Source organism: Anguilla anguilla, chromosome 3, assembly GCF_013347855.1.
Source record: "Anguilla anguilla isolate fAngAng1 chromosome 3, fAngAng1.pri, whole genome shotgun sequence".
Lineage (NCBI taxonomy): Eukaryota > Metazoa > Chordata > Actinopteri > Anguilliformes > Anguillidae > Anguilla > Anguilla anguilla.
In genome coordinates this window covers 58,561,577-58,574,360 of record NC_049203.1, presented here as the reverse complement: position 1 = coordinate 58,574,360, position 12,784 = coordinate 58,561,577, and the positions used below count along the sequence as shown (strand labels likewise).

The 12,784-nt window shown below is 45.7% G+C and overlaps 1 protein-coding gene across 1 annotated transcript in view; it reads left to right on the top strand.

The window, feature by feature from the left end:
* Positions 1 to 12,784, top strand: part of LOC118223453 (kinesin-like protein KIF1C) — a 47,253-nt gene that overhangs the window by 8,109 nt on the left and 26,360 nt on the right. Inside the window, 1 exon segment of the mRNA XM_035410003.1 lies at positions 9,244 to 9,394. Coding sequence (XP_035265894.1) covers positions 9,280 to 9,394 — 115 coding nt within the window. The 5' untranslated portion in view covers positions 9,244 to 9,279.

Here is a 12,784-nt window from a genome sequence, read left to right as displayed (position 1 = left end):
TCAAAATCATTAACAAACCCATGTCCTGACCTTTCTTCAAGCTGCTGAACACAACCGTGAACTTGCCTCAACCCTCAGACTTACCGTTTTCCTAACCCTAACCCTAGTTTAAGCCCTAAACCCTAATTGAAGCCATTGGTACCTTTGAAAACATCAGAAAACCAATTTAAAATGGATTGAAAACAAGGTAAATATCATGAATACATTAATACAAATGCAAAATAATATGTTTGAGGTCATTTAAAAAACAAAAATGTTTTCCCTAATAAATTATGCATTTATTACGCATTTTGTATGGTCATAGGCACACATGCTACCAGAGAAATTTTTTGATTCATTCAAAATCATTAACAAACCCATGTCCTAACTTTTCTTCAAGCTGCTGAACACAACCGTGAACTCGCCTCTACCCTCAGACTTACCGTTTTCCTAACCCTAACCCTAACCCTAACCCTAACCCTAGTTTAAGCCCTAAACCCTATTTGAAGCCATTGGTACCTTTGAAAACATCAAAAAAAACAATTTGAAATGGATCGAAATCAAGGTAAATATCATGAATACAATAATCCAAATGCAAAATAATATGTTTGACGTCAATTATAAAACAAAAATGTTTTCCCTTAAAAATAGGCATTTATTACACATTTAGTATGGTCATTCATCATTACATTACTTTACAGGCGTTTGGCAGATGCTCTTATCCAGAGCGACATACAACAAAGTGTATAACCATAACCAGGAACAAGTATGACGAAACCCCTAGAGAGAAGTACCGTTCCAAGTGCAGGGAACAACCGCATTAACTTGGACCCTGTAGTTTAAACTGATTAACACTAACACAAACAAGAACAGCAACAACGTAGTCTATGCAAAAATACAAGCAGTAGTTAAGACACAAGTGCATTAACTAAGTCAACTACAACACAGCTACCTAGTTCTAACACTAAGCTTACAGTCAATTTAGAGATTACAGGGAGGTAGGGAGGGATGGGGAGAGGTGCAGCCTGAAGCGGTGAGTCTTCAGTTGTCGCTTGAAGTGAGTCAGGGTCTCAGCTGTTCTGACCTCCACTGCAGAACTTGAATCAGCCATGGAAATTTTCTTAAAATTCAAAACCTGATTTGCTATGGATCAGTGGGGTAAAAAGGTCATTCAGAAGCAAGAGGATGTTTAAACTTGGAATATTTTCAGTGCGTGCATGATTTTAAAATAATTATTTAAAAAATGTGCAACTCTTAGGCTAATGCAGGGATTTCATCCATCTGCAGATGAAAGTTTGAAATACTATTTCTCATTTAATGTCCATTCAGTTTTAGTGCCATTAGAATGGTGTTAAAAAACTAGACCTTATTACATTTGGGTTATACTGGACAGTCTAACATGGAAGCTATATTCAAAGCTGTAAGACTTGTTTTTCCAGCCTTTGGCCTTCGGTCACAGGGTGATGGATATACATGCAGATAGAGAAGTTTCTTTTTGGTGGTGAACCAGGTCACATTGCATTAATGGTGGAAGGTATTGTCACATCCAATGCCAGTCTTATGCTTTGATCTTCACTGGAGCTTATTGTGACGTTGTGATTTTCAAAGTTCAGTGCTGTTTGATGTTTCCTGCTGTTGCCTCCTCAGCAGTTTTAAACTAAAATACGAAATCTTAACATTTTACCAAATCCAGAAAAAGCATTAAACTGTCAATGAATGTAATTTCAACTGATCCTCTATGCAAGTTGCTTGATTAAAGAACTTTAGTGCTGGTTACAGTTTAATTGTTAATTATGCAGAAATGAAAGGACAGCCTTTAAAATCAGTGCTTCTTGTCTAGTGTTCATTTCCTCTAGTGTATAGTTATATTTTTATACAGTCTATGGTATAGTCATACCTCGCCTAGCAGACCAGTATATCAATTAGGAACACATCCAAAAGTGTTTTTACATGCCAAGCTAACAGGAATGCCTTTCACTGTTTGCAGAAAGTGGTGCTCGCCACCTTTTTAAATAGATCTCTCAACTCAAATGGCACTAATGAGGCCCCCTTGAATCATTTTGTCTCATTTCCTTGTGAGGAGGGTTGTAAGGGCTAACTCTAGCTAGGCTGGAGGAAAGGTGCACATCTCCATTTAAGCAGAGCTATATGATGCAAGACAGAAAGGCGTGATAAGTGGTCCTTGTGAGTACATGGCACTTGTCCTTCCATGTGCATTTGCAAGAGGTCAAAGCATTCAAGCTGTTCTAGTGTTTTTGTTCACAAATATACATTTTTTCCTTTTTTCCTATTTGATGAAAACATTTTTTATTTTATTAGCATGGCTAATTGTATTCCATTCCTTCTGGTGTTTCAGTATTATACAGTATATGCCAAGGTCCCTAGTAGTGGCCCTAATTTAGTATATTAATAAATAAAAATGTAATAATGTTTTTGTTTTATACAGCCTGCTGAAAGCTTCATATAAGTGTGCTATCCCATTTGTTAGACTTGCTAACCTTCATTTTGTGAGGCTGCTAGAGTCATTCATTGTGATGTTAATAAGATAATTCTGGGAGCGAGGGGCAGACTTTATGGTTTATCTCCAGGCTCTGGTTTTCAGGCAGTATAAATGTTTGGCGTATTTCAAACTGATGGATGTCTGACCTTTTGGAATTGTAGGATTTTTCCATTGACCTTTTTTCAGCATGGAAAATGTTGGCTGTAAAAAAGTTTTACATGTAAGGTTTAGGCTATTATTATTGATAATTACGTTTGGCTGGCAAGGCTATGTTTTCACTAAAGAGGTTCCATTAATATTCAACGTGGCCTCATGATTTCTTTTGAGAATATTATCTGAAAATATTTCATGCAGCTCTTTTATGTAGTGGTATGAATAAATGACGGTAAATTCATTAACATACATATTGCACATGCTGTAATTGAAACAGTGTATGTGCAAAATGTGCAGTCAGGTGTTACCTTTACTTTTCATTTGCTTCAGTAGTCAAGTATGAAAATCCAGAATAACGCTCAAATCTTTTTGACTTGAAATAGACTTAATATAGGCCTGCTGGTATTCTATACATTTTAAGATTTTCATAATTTACCATGGAGTGTTTTACCCCTTCTCAGACCCCCTCCCTTTGGCTCAGCTCAAGGGCTATAGCATACAGGTGTCACAAATACCTGTGGGACAGGCTAACGTTTGGCTTGTTCCTGCTTGAACAAGAACCGCCATTTTCATGATTTAAACTGTATTTTGTGTTCAGCAATCTTCCCATATTGGGCTTGGCCTGTGTGCTGATCGGTGACGTAGTGCCCTTTATCTCAGGGTAGACGCGAGGTTTTACATCTTAACATCACCGGACATGACGTCTCGCGTATACTGGCCATGACTGCGCACACACTGTAAGATGAGCCAATGAGGCGAGGCCGCGTGTTGCGAGACAGTGACACGGGAGTGACTTTTGCTTGCGCTGGCTGCCAACTAGAACTAGAGGGTTGCCATGGATGTGGAGCAACTGGTGCCAGTTTTAGTTTGGGGGCCTTGAGCCTCTGTGTGCTAAGAAGAAATAGGGCACTTTGATAGTTGGGGTGGACATGGGCAAGACAGGCTCTCCGTAGTTAAAAGAGAGTTGTGAGAGATCGGAAATACTCATAGTAATCGGGGCACTAGATGGGTTCATTTGTCACATTGTAGCTATAACTATTCTTATTTTAGCTTTAAAATGTTACAGGTAGCAGCCCTGTATAGTACGTTATGTTATCGTCAGGTACAATTGTGGGTTTATGAAAATGTTAATCTGTCATTAACATTTTGGTAGCATTGTTTCCGTATACTGCTTAATTCTCAATGGCCAACATAAAAAATCGCCTTATACCTGCCACACTACAGGAACAGCAATGAAAATATCGGACATGTTTGAAAGTGATCAGTAGGTCCCAGACTGGACCGGGAGAGTCAGAACGGCAGTTGATGGGAGCGCGCTAACCCCCTCACACTGTGTGAGGCTTGCGACATGCTGTTCTCTCTCCCATCTTGAGAAATTGTCTGGGAAGCCCTTCCTTGCTGTGAAGTCACAGCAGTAGTGTTCCTGTCCTTTCTTACAGAAGCCTAGCCTTTTAATCAGACACCCACAGGGCTCTACGCTAACATTTTGTCCAAGGAGCACGTGTGTCGAAAAATTTATGAGCAGACTAATGCATCCCAATTAGTGGGCATGCTCCTAAAATACTGGAGTGCCCTGACCCATAACCGGGCAACCGGGTTCCACGAGAGGACGGGAAAATTCAACCGGATCTTCTGAAAATGACGGAGTGCCCTTGGGTACTAGACCCCACCATTCCGGAGTAATCTGTCACCTGCCCCTCCCTGCTTAATCATGACCCCGCCCCCGTCTAATGACAGGAAAGAAACAGAAGGATGCAGCGCACGAGGTTGAGAGCAGCCCCCTGCTCATGTTCCTCTTGCGGCCGCTGCATCGCATGCGCTGTTATTCGCTCCCAAGCGCGAGAGCTATGCCTGCTATGTGCGTTACGCAAGCGATGCCGGGGCAGAATGGGTCTGAGAATAGATCAGGGGATGCGTGTACGCTCGACTCAGGCTGCGCTTGGGAGTGCCTGAGGGTTGGGTTTGTGTGAGCAACTGAGCTACTCCCGGCATATCTGAGTTGGGTTAGTGTGAGCGACTGAGCCACTCTCGGCATATCTGAGTTGGGTTAGTGTGAGCGACTGAGCTACTCCCGGCATATCTGAGTTGGGTTAGTGTGAGCGACTGAGCTACTCCCGGCATATCTGAGTTGGGTTAGTGTGAGCGACTGAGCTACTCCCGGCATATCTGAGTTGGGTTAGTGTGAGCGACTGAGCTACTCCCGGCATATCTGAGTTGGGTTAGTGTGAGCAACTGAGTTATTCCCGGCATATCTGAGACTACCCAGCGGGTCTCTTTGCAAACTGTATTTATTGCTCTTTCTCAGTCTGTGTGTGTGCGCGCGCGTGTGCCTGTGTGTGCGTGTGCGCACATCCTCATCCGGCTGTGTGCGTTTGACAGCTTTGCTTGTCTGCATGTCCTGTGGTTCTGTAATTACACGTCGGGCAGCCTGCCAGCGCCGCTCACCTGTTCACCCTCGCGCTTCGGAAACACCTGTCTTTGCCGCCGGCCGCGTTGCGCTGGCACCTCTCCCTCGCCGGTGCTCCTTCCCTCCCTCCTTCTCTCTCTCTTTCTTTTCCTTTTTTTCCCCCTCTCTGTCATTCACCCGGGCCGGTGTGGCTGTTCCTCCCATTGGGTGAAAGACGGTTTGAGGGAAGAGTAACAAGTCTGTACTCCGCAGTCTGTGACTGCTCCCTGAGGTTAAATATCTGTCAGCAGTTAATCTCCTTTTCGGCTCGGCTGCCAAGCGTCTCCCATGGAGAAAATAAGGGAGTCTGAGGGAAGAGCACAGGCGAAGAATACTGTGTAGCGAACGATACAAAAGGACGTTTATCGGGGTTATGGAGCATTCGCTGACCAGTGGCGGCCTGTCATTGCGAGCCACGGCGGTGGAAGAAACTTGGGCGGTGAAAGGAGGAACGTCGTCAGCCGTGTTTGCCAAACACCTTCGGTGTGCGTTGGTCAGCACTAAAACCTGCGCAGTCATGACTCAGACCTTTTCTGTTTGTGACTAACCCGAGCCATGGCAGCCGTGAGTAACCATCCCAGCACAAATCTTAGGCATCTCCAGGCTCATCCCAAAAGGCCCAGTAGACACACCTGGATGTCACTGTGGCGCGATCGGTTCTGCGGTGGAATTTTAGCCGCCTGTGTCGCTATTCGCGATTGACCCTCGTAACCCCCCGTACGTACACACCTCTGTAAAACTCGCGGAACAAGCCAGTAATCCTTTCCCACGTTAAAGGCCTCACGTTAGCAACGGAGTGCCTGCTGATTGGAGGAGAGAGGATTCTTTTGCTGATGTCAGCAGGTGCCCTGCGGGTACGCGGCGCTTTGTTTGGAGGAACTGATACTCCACGACAGGAAGAGCCCTGGCCCAGCCGGTCCTGGCGGTTATAGCGCCTTTACCAGCGGAGTCGCGCGGGGAGGCCCCACGCCCGCCCGCCCCTCTCTCAGGTCCGTGCTGTCCACGGGTCAGTGGATTCGTGACCCCGTGCCAAGTGCTTTCACAGCAGCAAACCCCCCGAGCACTTGAAGGGTCACGGCCCCCCCGCTGACAGCCAGGGTCGTACCGCTGCAGCTAACTCAGCGTGGAGCGTGGGGGGGGGGGGGGGAAAGAGCTGGCTCCTGACCCATTGCGCTGTGCTGCTGCGGACCGTAGCGGCCGCCTTTTATTGGCTGTTTACGCAGATGTTGTGACTGCCAGCGGCACCTCGTGCTCACGGTCGCTGCGGATACGCACGTGGGCGCTGCGGGCTGGATACCGCCAACCACGTCGTGCGCACGCACTTGGGCCAGTAAGCGTACACGATAACTTTATCCTCTTTCTGCTTTGGTGTGGAGTTTGCATGTTATCCCACATGGGTTTCCTCCCGGCGCTCGAGGTTTCCACCCACAGTCCAAAGACATGCAGGTTAGGCCAGTGGGAGAATATACAGTAATTGCCTGTAGGTATGGGAATTAATGTGTGTGTGCCCTGCAATGGATTGGCGACCTGTCCAATGTGTATTCTTGCCTCTCGCCCCTTGGTTCCAGACCCCCCCCCCTTCCCTGTGACCCTGACCAGGTATAATTGGTGATGGCAGCCTGTAGAGGAATGTTTGGATTATGGCCTATGTTTGAATAAGATAAGAGTTCGATTGAGAGCAAGCATGTAACATCCCCCCTGCATTTTTTTCATATGTAAGCATTCTTACACACCTGGGCAAGGGCAGAATGAGTCAGGTCTTTTCAGCCGTGCAGTGCTGGGGAGGAGGAGGGAGGCAGAGCTGTGTAGGCCTCACTGGGCGAGTAGTGGGTATCCCTTCTCTCGTGCAGGGTACCCAAAAGCCAGGTTCTTAAGCCTGCATGCCAGTGTGCCAGCGGCATTGTAGTCTATTGCACCACAGCTGTAGCTGTACTGCAAGGCCTGACTCAGCAGCAGCAGTACAGACTGCCCGTGCCCTTACCCCCACCCCCGCTCCCCTCACCATTCATGTGACCTCACGCCCCCCCTGCCCCCCCCCAGTCACACATCTCCATTCCTGCCCCTTTCTGTTTGAGCTGCACATTCCAGCTGTCTCTCCTCGCTCCCTACAGTAGCACCTCTCTGTTTGTCTTTTGGTGTTACTAAGGGAACAGGGATGTTTTTTTTAACCATCCCTCTTTCTTTTTCTCCCTCCATCCCCCCCTGCCCCCCCCCCCCCCTTCTCTGTGTACACAATTCTCTCATTGTCAAGGCTGGGGAGACTGTGAGCGAGGACAAGAGCTTCAGCAGTGTCACACAGCAGTAGCAGTGTCTCTACCTTCTGGTCCTGGGACCCTGTGCCCTGTGCCCATTCACTCTTTCTCATGCCCTGTACACTTTCCCCTTCCTCCCTTTCTCATGCACCCTTTCCCCTGTGCCCTGCACCCTTCCCTCCCTTTCTCATGCACCGTTCTCCCCTCTGCCCTGTACCCTTCCCCTCTGCACCTTTCTCCTCTGTGATCCTGTGCCCTTTATCCTTTTTCCCCATGTCTTCCTCTTTTTCCAGTGACAGTATGCCTTGTTTCATCATTTATAGCATTTCTATTATTTTGTTCTATACATTTCATTTTCTGGATATCATTTGTGATGGTGGTGATTGTGTGGACTGGTGACCTGATTGTGTTAGGCCATGATGGGTAGCCAGTGTATATTTCACAGAAACAGAGCCCCAAAGAACATTAACCAAACGTGGCTGCTGCTTCAGAGACAGTGCTCTGTTTGTGGGCCCTGATTGGTGCACAACAGAGATAAATGACACAGCAGCCAGCCATCTGGCCGTTACCGTGGATGGCCTGCTCTTTATCACAATATCCTTTTAAAAAAATAAAAAATAAAAAAGAAGCATACCTGCACAGCTGATTGTGCCTTTCCTCATAACCCTTCTAGAAATATTTCTCTAATTGTACAGTCATCGTTTTGGCCTTCATGCCCTTGTGCCTATTTAGATTTGCCTTCTGATTTGGCATTGGTGCATTAGTGAATTGTCTTGCCCTAAAAAAAAATTTAAAAAAAGTTCCCAGCACTGCTGGATGAGCTGTGTGTCATGTGGAAAATGGTTCTGTTCATTTGCAGGTGTTCTCTGCTGTTTCCATTATCTCCTGGAAACCTTGGACCGAAACTCTCAGGACAGTCCCAGTCAATATACTGTGTCAACAGTCAGCCAGTGTTGGGGCTCATGCTAATATGCAGACTAGCCTGCTATCTTTCTTGCTGAGTGCATATAACGGTGGACCTGCTGCAGTTGAAATACTGTATAATCACACATAAAAACATTAATGGCTGCAGTAATCGTCTCTAGCAGTCAGTGGTCCCAAATAAGAGTTTTCCAAGTGCTCCTCTCAGGCATCAGGAATTGTGGCATCAGCATATCGCTGCTCACGAAAGCTACAAATGCCCTGCAGCAGTGCATGACTCCCCCACTCCCTCCCCCTCCAGCGGGCCACGTGCTCCGTGGACATAATGCCGCCATTGTCGTCACGCCAGTGACATTCCTGTCCACATTGCTGTCTGCGTGTCTGCAGCTCATCGCTCGATACTGCTGCCTGTTGTGCGGTCCTCCTCCTCCTCCTCCTCCTCCTCCTCCTGCACCTGGCGAAACCTGAAATGGCTGAAGCTGATACCTGTGCTTCTGAGGGAGGCGCCGGGATGAGAAGCTGGGGGGGGGGGGGGGGGCACGGATTTGCCGCTCGGACACGCTTGTGGGTTCTCCTGCACCCGTGCTGTTTGGCTGCTTTAGGTTGTCCTCATTATGGTGTCCCTTGGGTCTGTGACACAGTGGATTGGTGATGCACCAGTGCTGCTTTTCCTGGCTGTCTGTTTGTACCCCATCCTTCACCTTGCATTAATGTATTCAGTATCTAAGGTTAAATCACATCTTCTACTTGCGCACTTGCAAAATTTGGAATCGGGATTGATCTTTACCATGGATGGAATGCAGAGGCAGATAAAAAAGAAAAAAACATGCCATTGTAGGTTTTGTTTGTTTCGTGCTCTTTGTAGTTTGAGCTGTGTGAAGTCTTTTCCATCGCTGGTGTTGTATCTCTCTCTGTTTGTCGGACCTTGATTGGTTCTCGCTGTTCCTGTCACTGCTGAGCGTCTGAATGTACCTCCTCTCTCTGCTCCCCAGGTCTTCATCATCACGACGCTCTGATCGCCCCGCCCCATGACCAAGATGGCCTCCGCCTCTGTGAAGGTGGCGGTGAGGGTCCGGCCCTTCAACTCCCGCGAAACCAGCCGCGATGCCAAGTGTGTGATCCAGATGCAGGGCAGCTCCACCTGTAAGTGACACACAGCCTCATCGCTGAACAGGGCGACTGGATGAATGACAGGGATTGGATGATCAGGAGGGCGTAGTATGATGAACCATACTGGAAATGGAGCCAGTGTTTTGATCCTTGTTTTGGGTTTTGCGTACTCTGGATTCACAGAGCTTATGTGGTCCTCTTTCTAGCCTGGGCTATGAGGTTTTTTTGGCATTTTATTAGGACTTGTAAAACATCCCTCATGCCCAAAACCTCCAAGTTCAGAAGCTGAATATAAGTATAAGTTCCTCTCTCAGGCTTCCTCCTTTATCCACCAAGCAGCCTTCAGTGGGGATAAGTGTTCATCAAACCCTGCTTGCTGTCCAAATCCTTCAGCAGACCAACAGGGGAAAGGGAGGGAATGTGGCGTTGGGGTTTAGGAATAGGCTTCTTCTTGACATCTATGGAGCATTCTGTGGTGCTTGCCTTGGCCATGTTTTTTTTTTTTTTTCATGAAGCAACTTAAATGAGTTAAATGAGTAAAAACTTGATCTGTGCCACGTATCGTATCAGTTTCAAATACACTTCACGAGAAGAAGATCCTTAACTATTATCTTTCAATGTGGAACATTGGGTGTAAAGGCTGAAATTTCAGCCACTCTTAACAGCTTTGTTTTTTTTTGGGAATTGACACCAATTCCGTTTTATCTTGTTCGTAATGTTGTGCCCTTTCATTCAGAGTACGATTTAAGCCAATAGACCAAGCCTGGCTTTAATTACCATGACATCGGTTTTTATATTTTAAAAATGGCCAGAGAACGCAGAATCTTGAATCACTTTTGGCAGCCATGTTTTTTATCTGATTTTGTTCAAACCTGGTGCACCTCTGTGCCATAGCTCTGTGTTGACTCACACCAAGTTTGAGAATGATTAACGTAATGATGATTGGCACTGCTTCATTTGCATATGTAGATATTTATGGTACTGATTAACTTGCGTGCCGCTTGGTGGTTTTCTGATGTAGGGACTTTTCCTTTTTAAACTTGTTAGGGACCACTACAAACATCTGTTTCTGTTAGACGGTTCAAAAGTTAAGGCCTCTCAAAGTTTTGACTTTGACTGCTTGTTTTTGCACCCCCTTAAAGACTTTGAGCATCAAAATTGATGTGAGGGTATGACTTTGGGCCTACTGGCTAAAGCTCATAAAAAGCAAGAAAAGACTTATGTTCATTTTTCTGGAAGAGGGAAAATAGCAGTAGGGTTCCATCCCTCATCAGGGTCTTGCACCTTAATAGTTTTGAGAAGCTGAGGTATGACCTAAATACACAAACCCCTGTGCTTTCTGAATTAACTTAGACACAGGATATGACTCTGACTCTCCGAGTCTGTCTTTCTGTGCTTTTCCGTATCTGTTTTTCTGTGTTTTTGTGTCTGGATGTCTTTCTCTTTGTTTTTCTGTCTGTCTGTCTGTGTTTTTCTGTCTGTCTATTTTGTGTTCCGTCTCTCTGTCCGTCTGTGTTTGTGTGCTCGTGGACTATGGGTGAAATGTTGACGCTCCCCTTACCCCACATAGCAGGAGACAGATGGCGCAACTCTGGTCAAGACACGTTTTCCTTCTCGACCATCGCTCTTTGAGTGACACACCCCAGTGAAATCCTACACCCTTTCATATGTTACTGATAACTGGCTGCCATTCCCGGCATGCTGCTCTGCTTATTCTGTCTTCTCTCCTCTTTGCTGTCAATCCAGCGCTGAAACTTCTTACTACACTTTGTCTTGGCCGAACCAATCGTGTTCTGTTCATTGTCTGTAACTTAGCAGTCACAAAATCTTAAAGGATATGGAAATGATTCAACTTAAAAAATTAAGGTTCTCCCTCCCTCATCACTAACTATTTATTTATTTATTTATTTATTTGTGTTTAACCAGGTTATATTGTCACTGAGATTAAAGTCTATTTTCCAGGAGAGACCTGACCAAGTAGGACTCCAGTAGTTTCATACACAACAATAAAGCTCAAATCAAACCAACACTCCAGCTAAAAGTGCTATACAACAGAAGTGCTAGGGAAGTAGGGAATCAAATTAAAACAACATGTCTTAGGATCTGAAACTATTCAGTGTAACAAATATAATAGAGGAAATCAGGAAGGGGGTGAATACTTTTTCACGACATTATATGTTATGATTCAATGTACACTCCTATGGCTTTAAATTCATCCTGACATTTCAGCTCCTTTTCCAGGCCATTGCAGGCAGCGGGTGCAGAAAACGCTTTTCTGCTCTCCCTTTTTTACCCCCTCTTGGTTGTTTTTTTTTTGTTTTGTTCTTCCTCCTCCTATTTCGGTTTTTAATTTACTTCATCTGTCTCACTGGACTTTCCCAACTCGAGTTTCTCCTTTCTTTTCTCCTTCTTTTCCCACAGTGTATTTCCTTGGATTTAGCCCAAATGTTTTTGTCCAAATGAGAGTATGGGCATTTTAAAATATCAATATTTTAGCCAATATTTTACTACTGACTATGTTTGATAGAGTTTGAGTTGTAAAAAATCTTTACTTTTCCTGCTGAAATTGAATTTTCATAATTTTGTTTTGATTTTGCATCCTGCTCCTCCTCCTCCTCATTGTGTTTTCCAACGGCATTTCCTCCAGGCCACTGGCCTTCTGTCCCTTCATCACCCATCTGTGCCTGGATACACACACATACACACACGCACACGCACGCACACACGCACACACACACACACACACACACATGCAACACCTGGTTCATGCATCCCTGGAGTCTATGGAAACTACAGTCCGCCGACCAGCTTGCAGCTCAGGGACTGAGGCTAGCGGCTGCTGAAAGAGGGGCAGGACCTGCAGACCTGTCCTGCTGCTTTTGTGACTCATCCTTCCGCTCTCCCGCCCTCCCTCCCTCTCTCTCTCTTTGTGTTTCCCTCCCTCCCCTGTCTGTTCTGGGCTCTTTTTTGTGCTGATGGGAAAGGGAGGAAGAGCAGAAGAGACACCTGATCTGGGTGCCCATTGAGGAAAACAATCGCGGAATGAACTCTATCCGCCTTTACTTTGACACTTTTCACAGTTACGGGGAACGGGCCGAAAGCACACCTGAAAAGCCTGTGTTTTTTTACCGGTTAATTCTGCTGCCAGCGCGCTGTCTCGGTTTTCATCTCGAGAGTCTCGGGCCAGTTGAACCAGAGGATTTCTTTCCCCCGATAATCTGTGCCTCTGGCATCCCCAAGCATCAGCTTCTCTTTGGAGGCAGCTGAGGTTTCAGTTGACTCCAGTACAAAACAAATACTTTCACGGTACAGTAATTTGCATAGTGTTTCCAATTACAAACCCTTCTTATCTAGACATTTTTTTGTTTGTTTTTTTTTTTTTTCTTCTCATTTCTTTTAGACCATTTTGTGGGTTACATAACT